We start from the raw sequence: 18822 nt of genomic DNA on the forward strand, positions 1-18822 counted from the left end.
GCACTCTATGTCTCATTCTTTTTACTCAGGACCCTGTATTGGATCTCTATTCATCCATAATATTATATGTGCCAATAGTTCCTTCTGGTTTTGTGGCTGAGTAAAATATCTTAAATGAGAAGATAACAACTTGTTCAGTCTCCCCTTGTTAAGGGATATTTGGGTTGTTTCTAGTTTGAGTTTGTTACAAATAAAGGTGCTATTGAAATCTGTGTACTAAATTTTCATAGAGATATTTGTGCAATTTTTAATTTGCTAAGAAATATCCAGGAGTGAAATTGTTAAATAATTTGGTAAGCACATGTGTAGGTTTATGAAGAAATTACAAAATATCTCTTAAAATAGTGATATGATCACTCTTGATCACTTGACTTAGTCTATATCCTCATTAACACTTGGTATTGTCAGTCTTTTAAACATTGATGTTATACCATGTGAATATCATTATCTCACTGTGGTTTACATTTCGTTTCCCAGGTAGTTAATGATGAAACTCTGTTTTCATACAATTAATGGTCTATTACATGCTGTTTCTTGAAATGTCTATTCAACTATCTTGCCAGTTTTAAATTGAATTACTTCTGAATTGAACCCCTTGTCTTACCGATTTAGATACTCTGCGCATTTTTTTTTTTTAATATTTTTGCAGTACTGGGGATTGAACCCAGAGCCTCCTGCATGCTGAGCATGTGATCTAATACTCAATCACACCCCCAGCACTTGAATAGAAACCATTTGCCAATATTTGCAGATTGAATAATGTCTTGGTGTTTATGGTTCACCTTTTCATTTCTGAATGAGAACTTTATAAGAAGTTTCTATGAAGTCTTATTTTGATGAGTGATGCATTTGTTTAAGAAATATTTTTCTTTTCCAAAATTATATGAACATTTTTTTATATTTCTGTATAAAATTTCAGTTTTATAATCTCATACTTTGATAACTAATTATATTCTTGTAGGTAATATGAAGCGTACATTTTTTCATTTGGATATCCAGTTGTTGTAGCGCAATTTATTGAGTAGACTATCTTTTCTCCAATATGTTGAACTGGTTATTTAAGAAACCTCAATCTACCATATCGTGTACATGTGATATTTGTGCGTGGGATCTATTCCTGTTTTCTGTTCTTTGATCCATCTCTTGTTCTTTAGACAAAAGTGAAACATTTTGATTACTGTAGCTTTATAATAAAGACTAAATTCTAACACAACTTCGTTCATTTTTTGTACAAGTCCAAATACAGTTGGATCTTAGTTTTCTATTTAAATTTTAGAACAAGAATTTTATTTTACATAAAAGCAAGTAAACAAAAACATAATCAGATTTTAATTAGGATTGCACTGAATCTATGTATCAATTTGTGAAGAATAAATATCAAAATGCTATAGATTCTTCCAATCCATGAATATCAAATATTTCTCTATTTCTTTAGATCTTATTTCATTTCCTTTAGTAGTATTTCATATTTTTCAAAGTATGTTTTATACATATCTTATTGAATAAAATCATAATCACTATTTGATGTCATTGAAAGTGGTCTTTTTACATTTAAACTTCAAATATTTGATTCCACTGCAATTTCCCACTTTATTTATGAGTTAAAAATCTGTGGATTTGAATAGCCAAAGATTGAAATTATTGAGAGTAAAAACTATTGCTATCTGTGCTGAACTATACAGATTTTGTTTTCTTGTTATTCCCTAAACAATATAGTAGGGTAAATATCTAGCAGTACTTATGTTATACCAGGTATAAATAATCTACAGTAATCTATTGCATTATACAGGAAGACATGAGAAGCTTTTGTGAACACACTGTGCCATTTTATGTAGTGGAATGAGAGTTTGGAGGTTTTATCCCCTATTTTAGATAGCACTTTCTACAGATACTGAGAAACAACTGTGTATGGAAATACGGATAATCTTTGCAAACTGATTTTGTGTGTTACCGCAAAATTGTCCTACTGATTTAAGGAGATTTTTTTGCAGACTCATGACTAGCAAAAATGAACAATTTTGCCTTGCTCCAAATCTTAGAAGGAAAAGTATTCAGCATATAATTCACCTTGGTGAGCATGCTATGTAGATTGAAGTATGGTACTGTTTGTAGCTTTGGGCATAATTATGTAGAAATATACATTCATTTAATGTGTTTAATAATGATGTTTATATCTCTAAAACTTGATGATTTTCTATCTTCAAAGAGGTGATCATAGAGTAATATATGAGTATTAAAGTGCTCAACTAAAATTATGAAGTAATTTATTTCTCCTTTAGATTTTTTTTTTAATTTTGAAACTATAGTAAGGTAAATACATATTGAGAAACATTTTATTTTCCTTCTAAGCTTCTCTTGAATTACCAGGTTCAATGTCTTGAAGCCTACTTTTTCTGATCATCTAGCCATTCCATCTTGTGCCTCCTTTTTTTCAGGTTATGAATTCTCCCTTCCTCTGCCTTTCAGTGTCTTTGTGTCGCTATATAATAAAGTATGTTTCTGGTAGACAGCAGCATGCACTTTTTAGATAGCTTGCTTCTCTCTGTGTGTGTGTGTGTGTGTGTGTGTGTGTGTGTGTGTGTGTGTGTGTGCATGTAGGTAAGAAGGTACTGGAGAATGACTCCAGGGCAACTGTACTCCTGAGCTATATTGCCAGGTCTTTTTGATTTTTTTGTTATAGGGCTGCATGAAGTAACACAGGCTGTGCAGGGATTTACAGTCCTCCCACCTCAGACTCCCGAGTAATTGGACTTACAGATGTGTCACCACCAAAACCAATTTAGCATGATTATAAACAGATAAATCCAGTACCACCATATCCGACAGCTAAATGGGATGTTAGGTTCATTTACAATAATGTAGATATTAACATAAATGATTTAAAGTTGAACTATCTTCTTGTTGTGGTTCACTTTGTCTCTTCAGTGTATTGGTCATTGTTTTTGTTTTCCTGGATTATTTTAATTAATTCAAATATATTTGTGTTTTTATATGTTATTTTAAAAACTTTTAGAGGTTTTCATGTGGCTTAAACTGCGCAACTTGAACTTATAAATTCTATTTAAAGTAACATGGTGCCACTTAATATATCACTCTTCACACTTTATAGTTCTTTGAGGTCCCCATTCAATTCTCACTTCCCAAAGGTTAAAAATTTACAGCAGTGTGATTCAAATTAATGCCTTCATTTGTGCTACTGTTGTAAAGTTTCAGTTTTAAATATATTTAAAAATCCCAATGTACATTTTTTTTCTCAGAAGATGGATTATTTAGCTGAGTTCTTAGGATTGGGCCAGATACCGAGTATTTTAGACTTACAGGGCTTTACTCGCCGTGGCTTTGACTCAACTCTGCAGGTGTGGTATAACAGCAACCATGAACCAACCAAACCTGGGAGTGAGGGGCTTTTTCCACCTAATCTTTACCTATAAAAGTAACTGGATAACTGGTTGGCCTGAGACTGTGATTTGTGGCACATCATTTACATAGGTGTTTATTGGACAAGTATAAGAAAAAAAATTTTTTTTATTTTTACCAACATCTTTACTACATCCTTACTATTCATTGCTTTTTATAAATCCTGGTTTCCATAGAAACCTTCGCTATACAGTATCATTTTTGCATATTATATTTTTGTGGTGCAGTTTTGTCAACTACCATGACTTCAGTTTTCATTTTAGGAAATATACGTATTTGGCTCTAATTCTCTAAAGTGTATTTTCAATGGATATAAAATTATGAATTGACAGTATGTTCAAAACATATTTTAAGCTTTAAAAACCTTGTTCCACTGCTTTCTCTTTGGCATTGTTTCTAATGAGAAAGTAATTTTCATATGCAACATTCCAAATTATCTCTATTCTTTGGTTTTCTAGAATTAAAATTAAGGATGCCCTTATGCAGTGTTCTTTGTGTTTTTCTTACTTTGCAAACTACGTCATTCTTGGTTCTGGACGTTAAAGTGTTTCATAAATTAGGAGAAAATTTCAGCCACATTTTCTTGACACATGTATCGATTAACAGTTTAAAGACTGATATGACTTTATTATCTGTCATCATACTGGATTGCACGCAATCTAATATCAGTATAACTCTAAATCCAAAATAAATGATTTGCTTTATGTTTATGAAAAGTTTTAAGATATTTTTGCTCTTGATATTTCTAAATTTCATTGAAATTTCTTAGAACACATAAGCTCTTTTCCTCCTAAAATAGCTGTCATTCCAATGAACTTTTCACCTTGAAACCTCATCATTTCTTAATATAAAAAACATTGTGTTATTATTTTCTTCAGTTTTATTTCTATGTTTGATCTCTTAATCTGGTATTCCTCTTTCTGGGGAGTGGTGTCCCTGGAATCGAGCTCAGGACCTCGCGCTTGCAAGGCAGGCGCTGTGCAGCAGAGCTCCACTTCCCAACCTCACCTGGTACTCCTGTAGCAGAAATGTGCTTCTTAAAATCACTTTAGAATATGTGTGTTCTTCACAGGGCGGGCTCCTCAGCCAGTGCTCCAGCCTCCTGTCTTCTTTTGAGACTGTGCTCATTGCACAACTTAGCCTTTTAATTATTTTGACAATTATTTTTTGTACTCATCATGTATTGGCTTTTCTTTCACTGTTTTCTCTCTTCTTCCTCTTCTTCTTCTTCTTCTTCTTCCTCTTCTTCTTCTTCTTCTTTTAATTCTTCTACTCTTCGTCTTCTTCATCTTCTTCTTCATCATCTTCTTCTGTGTTATTTCTTCCCTTCTCTGCTTTCTTTAGGATAAAATGTGGTTTATTTCAAACTCTTTATTTCTCTGTTTTTTAGCGCTCCTATTTAAGGTGGAATAGATTTTTCCATTTGTCTTCTTTCTTTTGCAATAGCTTTGGTGCTGACTTGTGTCCTTTGTTTCTGCCTTGGCTACCCCGGCCTGTAAGAGCAAGGAAAGCCCTGGCTTGGACTCCTCCAGTAAAGGGGAAAGTGCCTCAGGACAGATATCAGTTTGCAGCACCGGCTCCATCAGGCTACCTTTCATCCTTCAGGAATTTTCTCCATCAGCATCCACAGTTTCTAATACCTGAACTCCTTCGTGGCCTTTTGCTAGAGCAGCCTGATCCTTGAGAGCAGACACTTACCTTGCAGGTGTGCGTGTGCAAGAGCGCGGACTCACCTGCCCTTATTGCTGAGCACCATCCATTCCAGCCAAGCTCTGTTTCTATTTCCCCCTCAGTGTTTATGAGTCCACGCTTCCTGCCCTCTGGAATGTCACACAATGAGTGGTATAATACAGAGAGGGAAAACCTGCCCTTAATCCAAAGTTCTCTCTTAGACTGGCCCGTGTGTGACTTTTATTTCCTACAGCCAAATACTTACATGTGTATTGATTACTCATCGCATCTCTTGAGATCTACCATCTTCATCCGAAGCTCGACCTTTTAGGGGATTATTCTTTCTCTCTCTCTCTCTCTCTCTCTCTCTCTCTCTCTCTCTCTCTCTCTCTCTCTCTCTCTCTCTCTCTCTCTCTCTCTCTCTCTCTCTCTCTCTCTCTTACTCCCTCTTTTCCCTGTACTGGAAACAAATTTTTAGACATTAATGTTTAACTGTTTCAAACCTTCTTTATTTTTTCCCAGTTTAATGAATTTTTATCCTCAACATATTCTTTAGACTTTACAAAAAAATTGTCTCTCTATCTGGTCTATTAGAAATGTTATTTAAAATGAGTATCTCAGATGGAAACAATTTGTCTTATTTTCTCTATATTTTAAACTATCCATAGTTAGTGAACCCAAATTATTAAATGATCTTTGACATTAAATACCTATTTTAAAGAGTTAAGTAAAAGACTTTTGAAGCACTGTCCTGAGCCCTTCACTGGAGAAGTTATACATTTTTTTAATGAAAATGAATGATAAGAAGCTATCAAATCTCTGTGATGAAAAGCAGTTAACTGGGACATCAAGCATTGTATGAGGCACAGATCACTCATGATCTATTTACTTGAGAGAAAGTAAAACCTGTTCAAATTATTGTATAAACTGAGAACTACTATGTAAGAATGTATTTCAGTAACTTTTTCTAGCTAACAGAACTGACTTGCTTAATTACTTGGATTTGTATCACTATTTTTTCAAAATCTGTATGGACTCACAATTTTTTTTTTTAACCAAGCTTATCTAAAAATGTTTTTAGAACCACTCTTAAGAGAATCACTGAGATATATCAAAAAGGGCTTTAAGTATTTTATTCTTTACCTTTGGACCTTCTGTTAATATGTCAAAGAAGGGGAAGTCCGTTTCTTCTGCATACACAGTACTTTGGAGAACACTACACACTGAGATTTGCTGGAAAACAATAGGAAGTTTCCGCTTAAGGTTATTTTCTAATATAACTGAAGTTCATCAGAAACATTGGGACCTACTAATCTGTTTCATCATCCAATAAAACATTTTCTATTGGGTTCCTGTTAATTCAATGCAAAATTAGAAAAAGAATCAAGAATAAAAGAGTTTATTTTGATATGGAGTCAAAATTGCTTTTATTGTCATTTTTCCCCTTTATTCGTCAAGATTAAGAAATGTGCATGTAGGGTTACCCACTATCACAGATCCAGTCACTCTGAATTTCATCACATTTACTGGGTAAAAGAACATCCACACCTTTTAGCAAAAATGTCTCACCCTGGCCTTATTTAATTTCTAAGATCAAGCTTCTGCTATGTTTCTAATTTGCTGATATTGAACACAGAGAAAGTAGTAGTCCCAATATGTCAGTGTTAATACTGCATTGTAATAGCCAAAGGAAGATACAAGAAGCACAATCTGAGAACAAACATTTCAAAACCAAGTCAGAATTAATAGCTACAGGCAAAATCTTTGCTTGGTAAAACCCTATTTTCTGAGGTTATAAAAATGGATTAAATTTATACTATCAAGGATTTTTTTTTTTTCAGTTAAACAATGCAATAGACATATCCATCTCTTCCATGTGTGGTGGGAAGCATTCTTAGTGGCCTGAAATGTTGATAATCAGGACCACCAGACTGTAACTAATTCCCAACGTTTATCTTCTGGTTTTGATGTCTTTATGTAGTTTCTTCCCATGGAGTATGTGAGAAATGCATGATTTGTTTTTCTTTTTAACAAATAGAATCTAGCAGAGATGAAGGGGTATCATTTCTGGGATCATGTAACATCATGAGACTCTACTGTAGTCTGCTGGAACTGCAGTCTTCTCAGTAGCTTGGTGCAGTAAGTACTCAATTTGGAGGAAGTCTATGTTACAGATGGCTTCTAGGCTTTGTAGGCTTTCTTCCACAACCTAAAAATACCTCTTAACCAGCAGTCAGCAAATGCCCTGATCATCTTGGATATAACCCCAAGAAAACTAGAGTAATAACCCGAATAAGTTTGGGAGAGATTCTTCTTTAACTGTGGCTACAGACAGAGCATTCCCCACCTCACCTTCTGTTTGCAGTACTATGAGATCCAGAACTGAGGATCTTTCTAAATCATGGATACACCACTCATAAACAAAAACTGTGAGATAAAAATTTATCTCACATTAAGCTATTGAATTTCTAGTAATTTGATGCAGAAATAACATACTACATATTTCCCTCCATTGGATTGTGCTTATCAATAAACCTCTTAGATGGTGAGATAAAATCTCTTATCTTATTTCTTAAAATTAATCTTACTTTAAAAGTTCATGGCTCTTTAAAAATTAGTCTGACAATCAGTAAGGGTATGATTTTTCCAGAGATAAAGCAATAGATCCAAGTTGTTTTCTTTGACAATCTCAATGGAATGTCATTAAAATACTTTCATATATGACATGATTTAATATTTTTATAATGAAATCTATACTTTCAACATTTTATGGCAGGAAAAGCAACATAATTCAGCTATTTCTAGTGAGATACAAGCAGATACACTGTAAAATTATTGAAAACATCCTCAAAAAGAGAGAATCTGATCTCACTTTTTTATCAAATGAGGAAGTAATGATTGGACCTTAAGTGTCCATTAGTACTATTATCAATTAGTAGTCATTAGTGCTCTGAGTAATACCAGCTACTGCTAATAATTGAGCAATGGAAGAGGCCTTAATGCCAAAGTACAACCACTGTATTAGTTTTAGAAATAACACATCAAGACTGAGTAATTTTCTATATCACTTAAAACCTGGAGTTTTGGGGCTAGAGATTTAGCTGAGCAGCATAAGAAACCTGCCTTGCAAGCATGCAGTTGTGAATTTGATCCCCAGTACCAATAAAATAAAATAAAATAAAATAAAATAAAATAAAATAAAATAAAATAAAATACTCTGCTAAAAAACATTGGAGTTTATTAATACTTTTGGTTACTCTAAAAATATTGGCATCTCTATTTGATTTGATAATGTTAAAATAATTTAGCACAGTTGTTCCTTGCTGAAAAACACAGATCAACAAAACCTCAGTAAAAGTCATGCACAAAAATCACCATACTCAATAATAAAAATGCACAAAGAGCTACATTTCAAAGCAAAATACCATGCCAACACAGATCAAAGACGCAGAGCTCTGAAAATATGTAAAGATTTGGGGAAGGCAGCACAGTCTAATGTGAATTTTGTCTTGCATCACTGGTAAAATCAAGGGAGAAATACTACTACACATTTTTACTGGGATATGGATGAAAGATCTGAACAGATACTACAGTGAAACATTTGCATATCATCTGACAGGCCACACAAGCATGAATGTTTCTAACTTATGTGTAAGAAAGATCTAGGAAAATAAAACCCAGGAATATGGAAAACAGCCTAAAAGAGAAAGAAGTTGAAAACTCAAAGATTGGATGAAAGACTGATATCTATTCCTGAAGACAATGTAAGGTCTAGAAATGTCAACTGGAATAAAAATAGTTTCAACATGTTATGCTAATACAACGCGGGCAAGGTTTTTGAAAGAGAGTCATCGTTCTATTTTTAACCTCACACTTAGCAGATACAGTCATAGCTGTCAAATATTTTCCTGATTATAAAAATTTCATCATTTGGGGCTGGGGATTTAGCTTAGCAGCATAAGCGCCTGCCTTGCAAGCAGGTGGTTGTGAGTTCGATCCCTGGTACCGGTAAAAAAGAAAAAGACAAAAAAAAAAAAAAAAAAATCATCATTTGAAAATCTACTATGTATAATTGTTTTATAATTTCTTGTGTATTCAATAAAAATGTATAGAATAAATATTACTGTTACCTTTTGGAAAAGGTATCATTCAATATTTTTCACTTTAAAAACCCATAAATCACTCTGTTGACCAGATTCCTAAATGTTGTAACTGTATATGGAGACTTTCTGGAAGTGATAAGAGCATTCTACTTTTACTTCATAGGCTCTATAGGGAACACTGATAGATATTTTATTTTAGACTTATTTCCTTGACCTACAGTCTATTATAAATCTAGGTTAAATTGCTATATGATAGTTTCTATATTTTACTGAAGCAACTAATTAAAAAGCTAAACAGGAAAATATTCATTTTTCATCTTAATTCATTTTGTCTAACTTGTTATAATTCTGTCACAAGCAAACATCTGAACAGAAACCTATTACCAAAAATTGTTTGTTAAAGAAAAGAGAGGGGAAAAATTCATTATTGCAAACATAATTGGAATATTTAGAACACTAGTTAACATCTTGATTGCTAAATACTTGGGAATACCAATTAGAAAAATCTGAAAGACAAAGACAATTTAAAACTTTATCACTTAGTCTTGCATTGTATTTCAAATAGCCTGGTACTCATTTAAATGAAGAATAAAAAGACAACTTTATTATTTCTGGTAGTATGGATGGAATCTACTCATGAATCAGCATCTAGTTTCCTACATAAGCAAGCCCCTGGAGACTGTTTGTCTCCAATGAGTAGCTGGCATACGATTTCTATACTGAACACCACTTGAGATTTCTGCCAATGGATATCTTAAACTGACACATAATACTGAGCAAGTTAATACTGCAGCTGGTCATGAAAATGTCGCAGGTTGGTCACCGAACTGAAGTCTACCTTCTGACACCATCAATTTGGTGAAATTAGCTCTTCAGAAATAACAAATGTGGATTCTAGCTTTGCCAGGCTCTGCAAAGCTGTGTCTCTTTGGCCCAGGAGGCTGGCCTGCGAGGGTGACAAGGTAAGGGTACTTGGGAAAGTATGTCTATACAGTTGGTGGCAATTTAAAGAAAGGACTCATTGAAGCACTAAGTCATAATACGTATTAATTAACATAGATCAACATAAAAATTTACTACAAAGTAGATGGTCTTTAAAAACAAATTGATTCTCCTAAAGTTTCAAGGCCAGAAATCTGAAGCCAAGATCTTGACAGTGTCCAACTTCCTAGCTATTTATTGTAATTGTTCCAGATTTGCTATGGACTTTTTGTTCTGGATGAAGCTATGTGCCCAGATATAACACAGAATGATATTCATGAAAGAATAAACCTACGTGTTTTAAAGTATTCAAGAATTTTTTAGGTGAACACTGGATCCTTCTAAAAATGTCACGATGTGAAATTCATTTTCCAGTTGAATTATCTGTTATAACAGAACCCAAATATATATTAAAACAAATATTTATATCTGCCTGTCAACATATAAATATATGTGTAGATAAGTATTTGCAAATTCATATTTATAAATGGATTTATTCTAATAATATGCTACATTATTCACTAGAATTTGTAAAATTCCCCAAAGGAAAAAGTGACAAATGCTTCAGGGTTCCTATGATAGCTTAAGTAAGCTAAGCTTACTTAACCAAAAGAAAACTGCTATTACTTTACTTCAAAGATTACTAAATATAGGAAAAAAGCAGTCTCAGAAGGGAACAAGAATTCTCCAAGAAACAAGCCCTCCCTGTGAACCAGTGAACCGGAGCCATGCATGGGTCACCATGGTGGTGATGGGGTAAACCACAGACCCTTCCAGCTCTTAGGTCGGAAAACAGGAAGAGCCAACCCTCATCCACACTCCCTGTAAACAACCGGCTGATTCAGAGAAACACAGGGTGCAATGACAGCTATTTAGGCAAAACACAATTTGATGCTTGTATTTGGTGTTTCACTGACGCAGCAGGTCTAGAGCCAGTGGTCTGATCATCTATTCAGAGGATCATGGTATACAGTGTGGCACCTATTGAGGATCTCCTTCTGAAGGTGGTAGCCCTTGTTAATTCCCTATTATCTTGTTTTTAAGTCCTGTATCATTTTCACTGTTTTGTTGGATTAGGTTACATTCTGTTTTGGTTTGACTTTGTTATGCCAAATGGCCTGGGCAGCTATTTCAAAAACATTAAGATGTATTATGTTAGACATTTTGAATTTACTATTGTTTTGTTTTGAAGTACTTTATTGCATTCATTGTTTTGTTTTTATTGGTTCAATTCTGTCCTATTTGTTTCATATTTATTATTTTTGAAGGTATCTGCAGCTATTTGGAAGACAACAAGAGGCATTAAAATAACCATTGTTGACTTTGTATTGTTTTGAAGTCCTGTGTCACTTATACTTGTTTGTTTTAATTGGTGTTATTCTGTTTTATTTGCTTGGTTTTATTCTCTTTAAACTAAAATTTAAAAATTACTAAGTATAATGTGTGCAAATATATAGTATTTTATAGTGTTAAACTCAATAGTCACTTACATGATCAGTGAACTAAAATCTAGGCTTTTACTACCTTGCATTTTTATATTTCCTGGATATCTTTGCTTACTTTTTTCTCTTGCCTAGCAGGAAAATATCCTCAAAGCTGCTCTAATGTCTCAGTAAACTCAACCCTATTCTTATTCCCTTGTGCTTTCATGCATATTACAATGTACAATAAGAAAAATAAAACAAGACTGAACTTTTGAGCTTTAACGGAAGCTAAAGTAAGCATAGATGCTATTTATATTTAAATGCTGTACATTCAGATGAGCAATGCAATCAAGTTTTAACTTGAGTAACCATAAAACTTTTGAGTGAAGGTAGGTGTGATTTTGTGTTTTTAGTGTGAAAATAAAACTTTATAAATTTCTTCATTAATATATATTTCAGAGAGTAGAAAAACTGTTTCCCAAGATCTGTTTGTAAATGAAGGATATATGTATACTTGTATATTTTTTGTTCCTTGGCTGTCTTCTGTTATTTTCAAAGAGATTTGAATTTGGAGAAAAAATAATGAGGAATGTTAGTGTTGATACATTTTAATGGAGGAAATCATTCAAAGTTCTTTCCAGAAACCAGATTCTATGGAATATATATATACTCTCCCCTTACGTTGTATTGTATCTAGGATTCCATCATTTACTTTTCTCTTTCTTAAAACAATATTTCATTATATGTGAAGATCTTGAAACAATAAGGTTGACTAGAAGAATGAAAAGTATACACTGGAAACAAATTAATACAAGGCACTCAGCTATTTCCTCTCCCTATATAGGTAACTTATAACAGGCTTATTATTTTCTACAGTTATCAGAGTCTACTGGCTGCACCCCAAGGGTTAGGAAGGGTGAATGGGGCTTGGTGTTTCTGCTCATCACAGCTTGTCATCTAGTTCAGAATAGAATTTGTCTTATATAATAGAAAGTAAATGAAAATCTTGCAGAAGCAGCATACACCTAGGCTTTCTAGCCAAAAGCTAGAAAAAAGTGTTCTTGTGAAAAATTAAAAAATGTATAAGGCCAAAATGTTGAAGAAAGCATTGTGTTAAATTTATAGCATTTTATTTTTAATTTTGGAGAAAGCATGAATGAAATGACATTAAGATTCTGCATTTGCATTCATATGTGAAAAATAATTGCCTTTGAAAAAATTTTTATTGATTTGGAAAATAATGCATAAATAAGTTTGAATATAAACAGGTCGTTTAAATTACATTTCTCTCTCTCTCTTTTATTTATTTATTTATTTATTTATTTATTTATTTATTTTTTGTTCTTTGAGACAGGGTCTCGCTGTGCAGTTCAGGCTGGCCTTGAGCTCACTTTGTAGCCTAGGCCTGTCTCGAACTCGCAACAATCCTGCTGCCTCAGCCTCCTGAGTGCTGGGATTACAAGAGTGAGCCACCATGCCCAGTTAAATTACATTTCTTAGTAAGAGATTAGAGTTAGATTATCATGTAAATATCATTGCCCTAAGAACCTTTAGCTTTTTAACAATCTATTCTAAGAATCAAAATAGAACAGACTTGCACTGAAATAAACCTTAACAAAAAATGAAGCCCTGTGAAACCAACGGGAGGTAAGATTCAGAAGAAGAGGTATCTCTCATGTTCTTTCTTAGTCAATTATATTTTATTTATCTAATATTACATGAGTAAGCAAAATATTTCAAGGCAAATTCATATTTAGCAAATTTTCCCACAAGGAAGAGCTAACACTAAGAATGCAAATAATTAATGAAGACATTTTCAATCTGGAATATTTCAATCATTTTTTATACTTGCTTTTTAGATAACCACCATTCTCAGTTTCTTTTACTTTTATACATTACAGCTTTGCTAGGACAATGTAACAATGAAAATGAGTATTTTGTTTCACTAAAGCCCTAACCCCTGTCCCAAAAATATCAGATTTACTATAGTAGGTAGATTGTCACTTTAGTATATAGGTGATCAGAACAATATAAATTATTAGGTAAGATAATAGAACATTTAAAATATGACATTGAAAATACCAGTGCTTTTTAGTACAATGTTGTTGCTTTTCCTTGGAATATTTGTGAACATACAGCAAGTCACAAGCAAAATGGAAAATCATTGTACATAAAGAGATGATAAATAAATAAATATGACAACAAATCAAAACACTCTGGAGCCCTACAAACTCTCTGTCTCTGACTCTCTCTCTCTCTCTCTCTCTCTCTCTATATATATATATATATATATATATATATATATATATATACTGCCAAAACAGGCATCTGTTTACATTGCAACCTGATCTCAATAATGCTAGATACCACCTGTCACGTTATTACTGATGTACTCAAAATAACCCACCTTATTTCTCGTTTCCTATGAATTGAAATAAAATTCCCTGCGATTTTATAGGCACAGGTGCTATTTTAAATACAGAGAGAGATATTTGTCTTGAAAATAAACTAACGGAGGTTCTAACTAAATCTGTCAAGTTGCTCATTGCATATTTCATGGATTGACAAAACGATTTCATTCATACATTGACATAAGCCTAAGATTCCTTGGTCTAAAATTATAAAATACATGCAAAACCAAAGCATTTAGAATCCTACCTGTAACAAGAAAGCTGCATCTCCCAGCTCCAGCTTCATTGATAATGCTGCAGTTGTAAACCCCGTAGTTCTCATTGGAAAGACTCTTCACTGGGTACTCCGTGTACTCCTGAGAGTCGAACTGACCGGTCCGTAGTAACTTATTCCCCAAGCGCCACTCATAGGTCAGCACCCGTATTGGGTAGGCTCTCAGGACCCTGCAGCTCATCGTGACACTGCGGTCCTGCCCTTGACGAATTTCCAAGAATGCTGGTTCCACAGCGGGCGGATCTGTAGAAAAGATGTATTAAACACATGAGATCTGAGGCGTATAACAAGGCAGTCTTATTGGCTGTTCTTATTATAAAAAGCTATTTTTATGGACACAAGACATCAGGAGGCAGTAAAAAGGTGGGTGTAGGAGAGATTCAGGCCCAGGAATTTCAGTTTGATCTGGGAAATGAGATTTTCTGAATGTGGGCGGTGAGTGAGCCTCACTGCTTTATAATTGCTTTTCTAAAGCATTTGTAAGTTTTAAAATCAAGTTGAATCTTTTTCCTTCTAGCTGCTATCTAAAAAAAAAAAAAAAAAATGTCCTGCCTGTTTATACTGTCAGTCTCTAAATAATGCTCCGAAAGTGACATGCAGGATCAAGCTGGGTTTCACTTGAGAGGTGAAATATGTAACATTGTTGGTTCAAGCCAGTGAATTCTAATTACTCCCTGTGAGGCTCAGTCCATGGGTGTCTGGATACTCATTAATTAATGAGCACTATTATATAAACACTGATATAAACATCTTTTCTAAGTTAGCTGACTCGCTCTTATTTGGCTGAAAATCACAACATCCATGTACAAGCTTTAAACAAACTTCCCAATTTATAGCATTGGTGGAGGTGATTCCAACACTCTGCAATGGCTCATTCAGCTAACATAACTGTGGATTGTTTAATGTAATTAAAACTTGCTACATTAGATACCTAGTCTTTCAATTTGGGTAGGAAGATTTCCAATATTTTAGGGACATCCACTTAAATTATATAAAATACAACAGAGTACACAAATTACTATTACTGCAACTTTCATAGACATAATAAATTTAAATTATTTCATAGGCTCTAGTCATGTGACTCATTCATTCTATTATGAGAAATGTGCAAAACTGTCCCTGTCACCATTTCACTCCGTGTGTGTGTGTGTGTGTGTGTGTGTGTGTGTGTGTGAGTGTGGTGTGTCTATGTGAGCTGAGTGGTATTTAAAAAAAAAAAAAAAAAACAGAAACAAAACTCTTCAGCTATACCCCGTGGATCTTACTTCATGATGCTAAAAGGTTTCAGAATTACAATCTACAAGTGCCTAGTCTGATACTCTTTATGTGTCATTTCATGTTTTATAATGTATTAGTCTCACATTCCATCTGTTTTTTAATATAATATTGGTTTTTCTTAATGTCAGTCTATTGACTGATCCTTTTTTTCCAGCAAATATTTTTAAACTATGCTTTTAACTCTGATATTATTCATCCATCACTCAATTTTGATTCTAAAGGCATTTCTCCAAAAATGCTAAGAATTTTTTTTAGTGTACACAAATGAAGAATCTCTGCCATCATGGAATTCATGGTTTAACAGAGAAGAAAGAAATTTAAAAAGCTAGCTTTCAGAATCTGAAAACCAATTATAGGTAGTAGACACTGAAGCAATGAAAGACACTATAAGAACTGACCGGGCAAGATAAGTGAGACTCAGTCCGTGCCTTCCAGGGTACAGAGAAAATGCTCAGGTTGGTGTACAATCAGAAAGGTAAATGGGAGCCAGAGAAGAGGGCATGTTCAGAGAAACACAAATGATTAGTGCACTGGTACACAAACCCCAAGAGACTTTGACAGGAAAAGATATAGAAATTTAAAGTCCGTTCAAGTATCTGTGCATGCCACATTACACAGTTTGATTTTATCCTTTTGGTACTGGGGAAATACCATTTTTTTAGATAAAATATTTACATGATCAAAATGTTATTACTATACATAAAAAATGCTGTAATGCACAGGGGGAACAAAATGCAGAGAAAATGACATCAGTGTGAAAGCCGGAGCTAAGGTGGGGTCAGCGTAGCAACACACAGGCAGTGAGGTGAACAGTGATGCCCGCCGAGAAGACAGCAGGAAAAGAGCAGGCAGTGTAGGGCGTGGTGGTCAGGCTACTTCTGTGCATACGTGCGTGGTGGGAATAGTGATTAGCAGTCTTCATTTCTCAAGCTATGGTTCCTGTTTGATGATCTCTTTGCACTTTATTTTTTATTTTGCTGAATGGTGGTCAGAAAACATGAATGAAATGTGTGTGTGTGTGTGTGTGTGTGTGTGTGTGTAATCATTCAAATTTGTTGACATTTGCTGAGTGTCAATAGGTTAGATCTGTGTCCTCCGGAACCTGGCTAAAAAAGAGTACCTTTTTCTTTTCAGCTTTGAGATTTGTTGAGATTCCTCAATCTCTTGATTTAAATTTGTTACCTGTCATCTAGGGACATTTGGGGAACTTTCAACATTAGCCCTTCAAACAACACCTTTGTTGCCTTCTTTAAATTGTCAGGTGATGGTTTTCTTTGTAATATTTTCCACATCTTAAATTCTCTGTCCAGATTTTTGGTTGTTCATTTTTCTGTGCTGCATTATTAATAATTAATTCTGAGATGATTTATTTCATCAAATTCTTTCTATAACTCTAATCTGCTAAACTCATTCACTGTGCTTTTAATTCTAATAATGAAGATTTAACTTATAAATTTTAAGTGTAATTATTTTGTATACTTGCTAGGCCATGTTTTTAATAGTTCCTCATTGCCTGAAAATGTAGTTAGGTTCCTCTTTTTATGTCTTTAAATGAAGTAGTTTTAGGCTGTGTAAAAATACAAACTGAAGTTTTAAGGATGATTTCCCACTGGTTTTCCTTCAGATTCATTTTTTTTTTCTGTGTGTTCTTGGTCAGTTTGGATATTTCTTGTTGGTGAGCTTTTAAAAGTATTTGGGGAATTCTTTGAAGCTGATGATTTTGTGTCTTTTCCCAGAGATTTGCATGTATAGCCTTAGTCATTAATGTCTAAGATCATACTAATTTGAAGGCATGGCCTTGAGCCTTATTTGAACCATCAAATAAAATGAATTTGAGTTAAAAATCTATATAATGGCTAGCTTGTTACCAAAATTTCAAATATGTATTTCCACATTGTCATCACCCTGCTAAATTCAAACTGGGAAGTTTCTTGTGTTCTTTTGGACTGGAATGTGCAGACTCGGTTTCATTGAGTTTTACTGCTATAAAGGCCTTTGAGCGTCGGCTTCAGGGCAAGGTTCTTCTATGAAGATCACCTCCACGCAAATACGCTACATTTAGAGTTCTGCACCTTTGGCCCAGAGGTCATCAAACTGAATCTCAAATTTGCTCATGTCAATAAATTAACTCAGGGCAAAAGTAGCCCTATTTTATTACTTGCATATAAATCAGGTAAGGTATTAATAAATATTTAATACAGTTAATAATATTTACAAAACTACTTTCCAATATTTTCATTTGCTTCCACTGAAAAGCTTTCCAGAATATCTTTTTTTTTTTTTTTTTTTTTTTTCTTTTTCTTTTTTATTGGTACCAGGGATCGAACTCACGACTGCCTGCTTGCAAGGCAGGCGCTTATGCCACTGAGCTAAATCCCAGCCCCTCAGAATATCTTCTTATATATTCCAAAACACACGTCTCTGATAACCAGTTGAATGATCAGACTAAAATCCATATTAAAGGGCTGATTGCATGCTACAGAGTTGTTGAGACAGCCTAGAGTAAGATAAGTAAGTACAAAATTTGGATTTCCTCTTAAATATAATCACTTACAAGGTTGGAGTTTAAAAAAAAAGGCTCCTAAGATGATATATATGTAAATAAAGAGATACAGGTATTCAAGAAGGATGCTACAAAAGTTAAAGGAGTCACTTGTTTTAAAGAACCAGATTGAAAATATCAGATACTAGCAAGAAATCAGTTAAAAACAAAACTATTTTTGACAAGTTTGAAACAAAAAATTACAGTAATGAAAGTATTTTCTGTGAAGTATATATAATCTAGGTAACATATAAATGGATAAAACAACAGAGAAAAGTAATGACAATTGTTTTCTCAAAAACACTATGAGAAAAAAAAATGATGGTTATTGCTACTGATTCTACCTTAAAATTGATATTTGCTGCTCTACATTTTCCTCCACCTCTGCTACCCCTACCATTATCTGTTACATAGACTACACAAGATCTCCTTCAGTGGCTTTCTGATGTGCCAATGTGGTCTAGTTTCACTCATGACATCTTTCCATTAGATTTAGTCACATATTCGCATTATATTTAGTTTATGCTTTTAAATGAGAAAATGTCTCATATTTTCTTGTTCAAAGCACTTCATTTCCTCAGTGCTGCTTGTTAGTTAGGCCTAGAAGTTCTCACAAATTCTTGCTCTGGCCATATTCTCAACATTCTTCCTTGGTCGTGATGGTTCAGAAATACTAGGTTTCTTCCTGTGCACACAGGACAAGCCCAAGCACACTCCAGAC

The 18822-nt window shown here is 33.9% G+C and overlaps 1 protein-coding gene across 2 annotated transcripts in view; it reads right to left on the reverse strand.

Annotated features, from left to right (window-relative positions):
* The window catches only part of Mdga2 (MAM domain containing glycosylphosphatidylinositol anchor 2), an 839948-nt gene that overhangs the window by 188921 nt on the left and 632205 nt on the right, over positions 1-18822 (reverse strand). For both annotated transcript variants that reach the window (XM_063247142.1, XM_063247137.1), the window contains exon 9: positions 14255-14524. In XM_063247142.1, coding sequence (XP_063103212.1) covers positions 14255-14524 — 270 coding nt within the window. The remainder of the gene's footprint in view (positions 1-14254; positions 14525-18822) is intronic.

This window comes from Cavia porcellus, unplaced genomic scaffold (genome assembly GCF_034190915.1).
Source record: "Cavia porcellus strain 051 isolate PalLab524CR breed Dunkin Hartley unplaced genomic scaffold, mCavPor4.1 scaffold_1, whole genome shotgun sequence".
Lineage (NCBI taxonomy): Eukaryota > Metazoa > Chordata > Mammalia > Rodentia > Caviidae > Cavia > Cavia porcellus.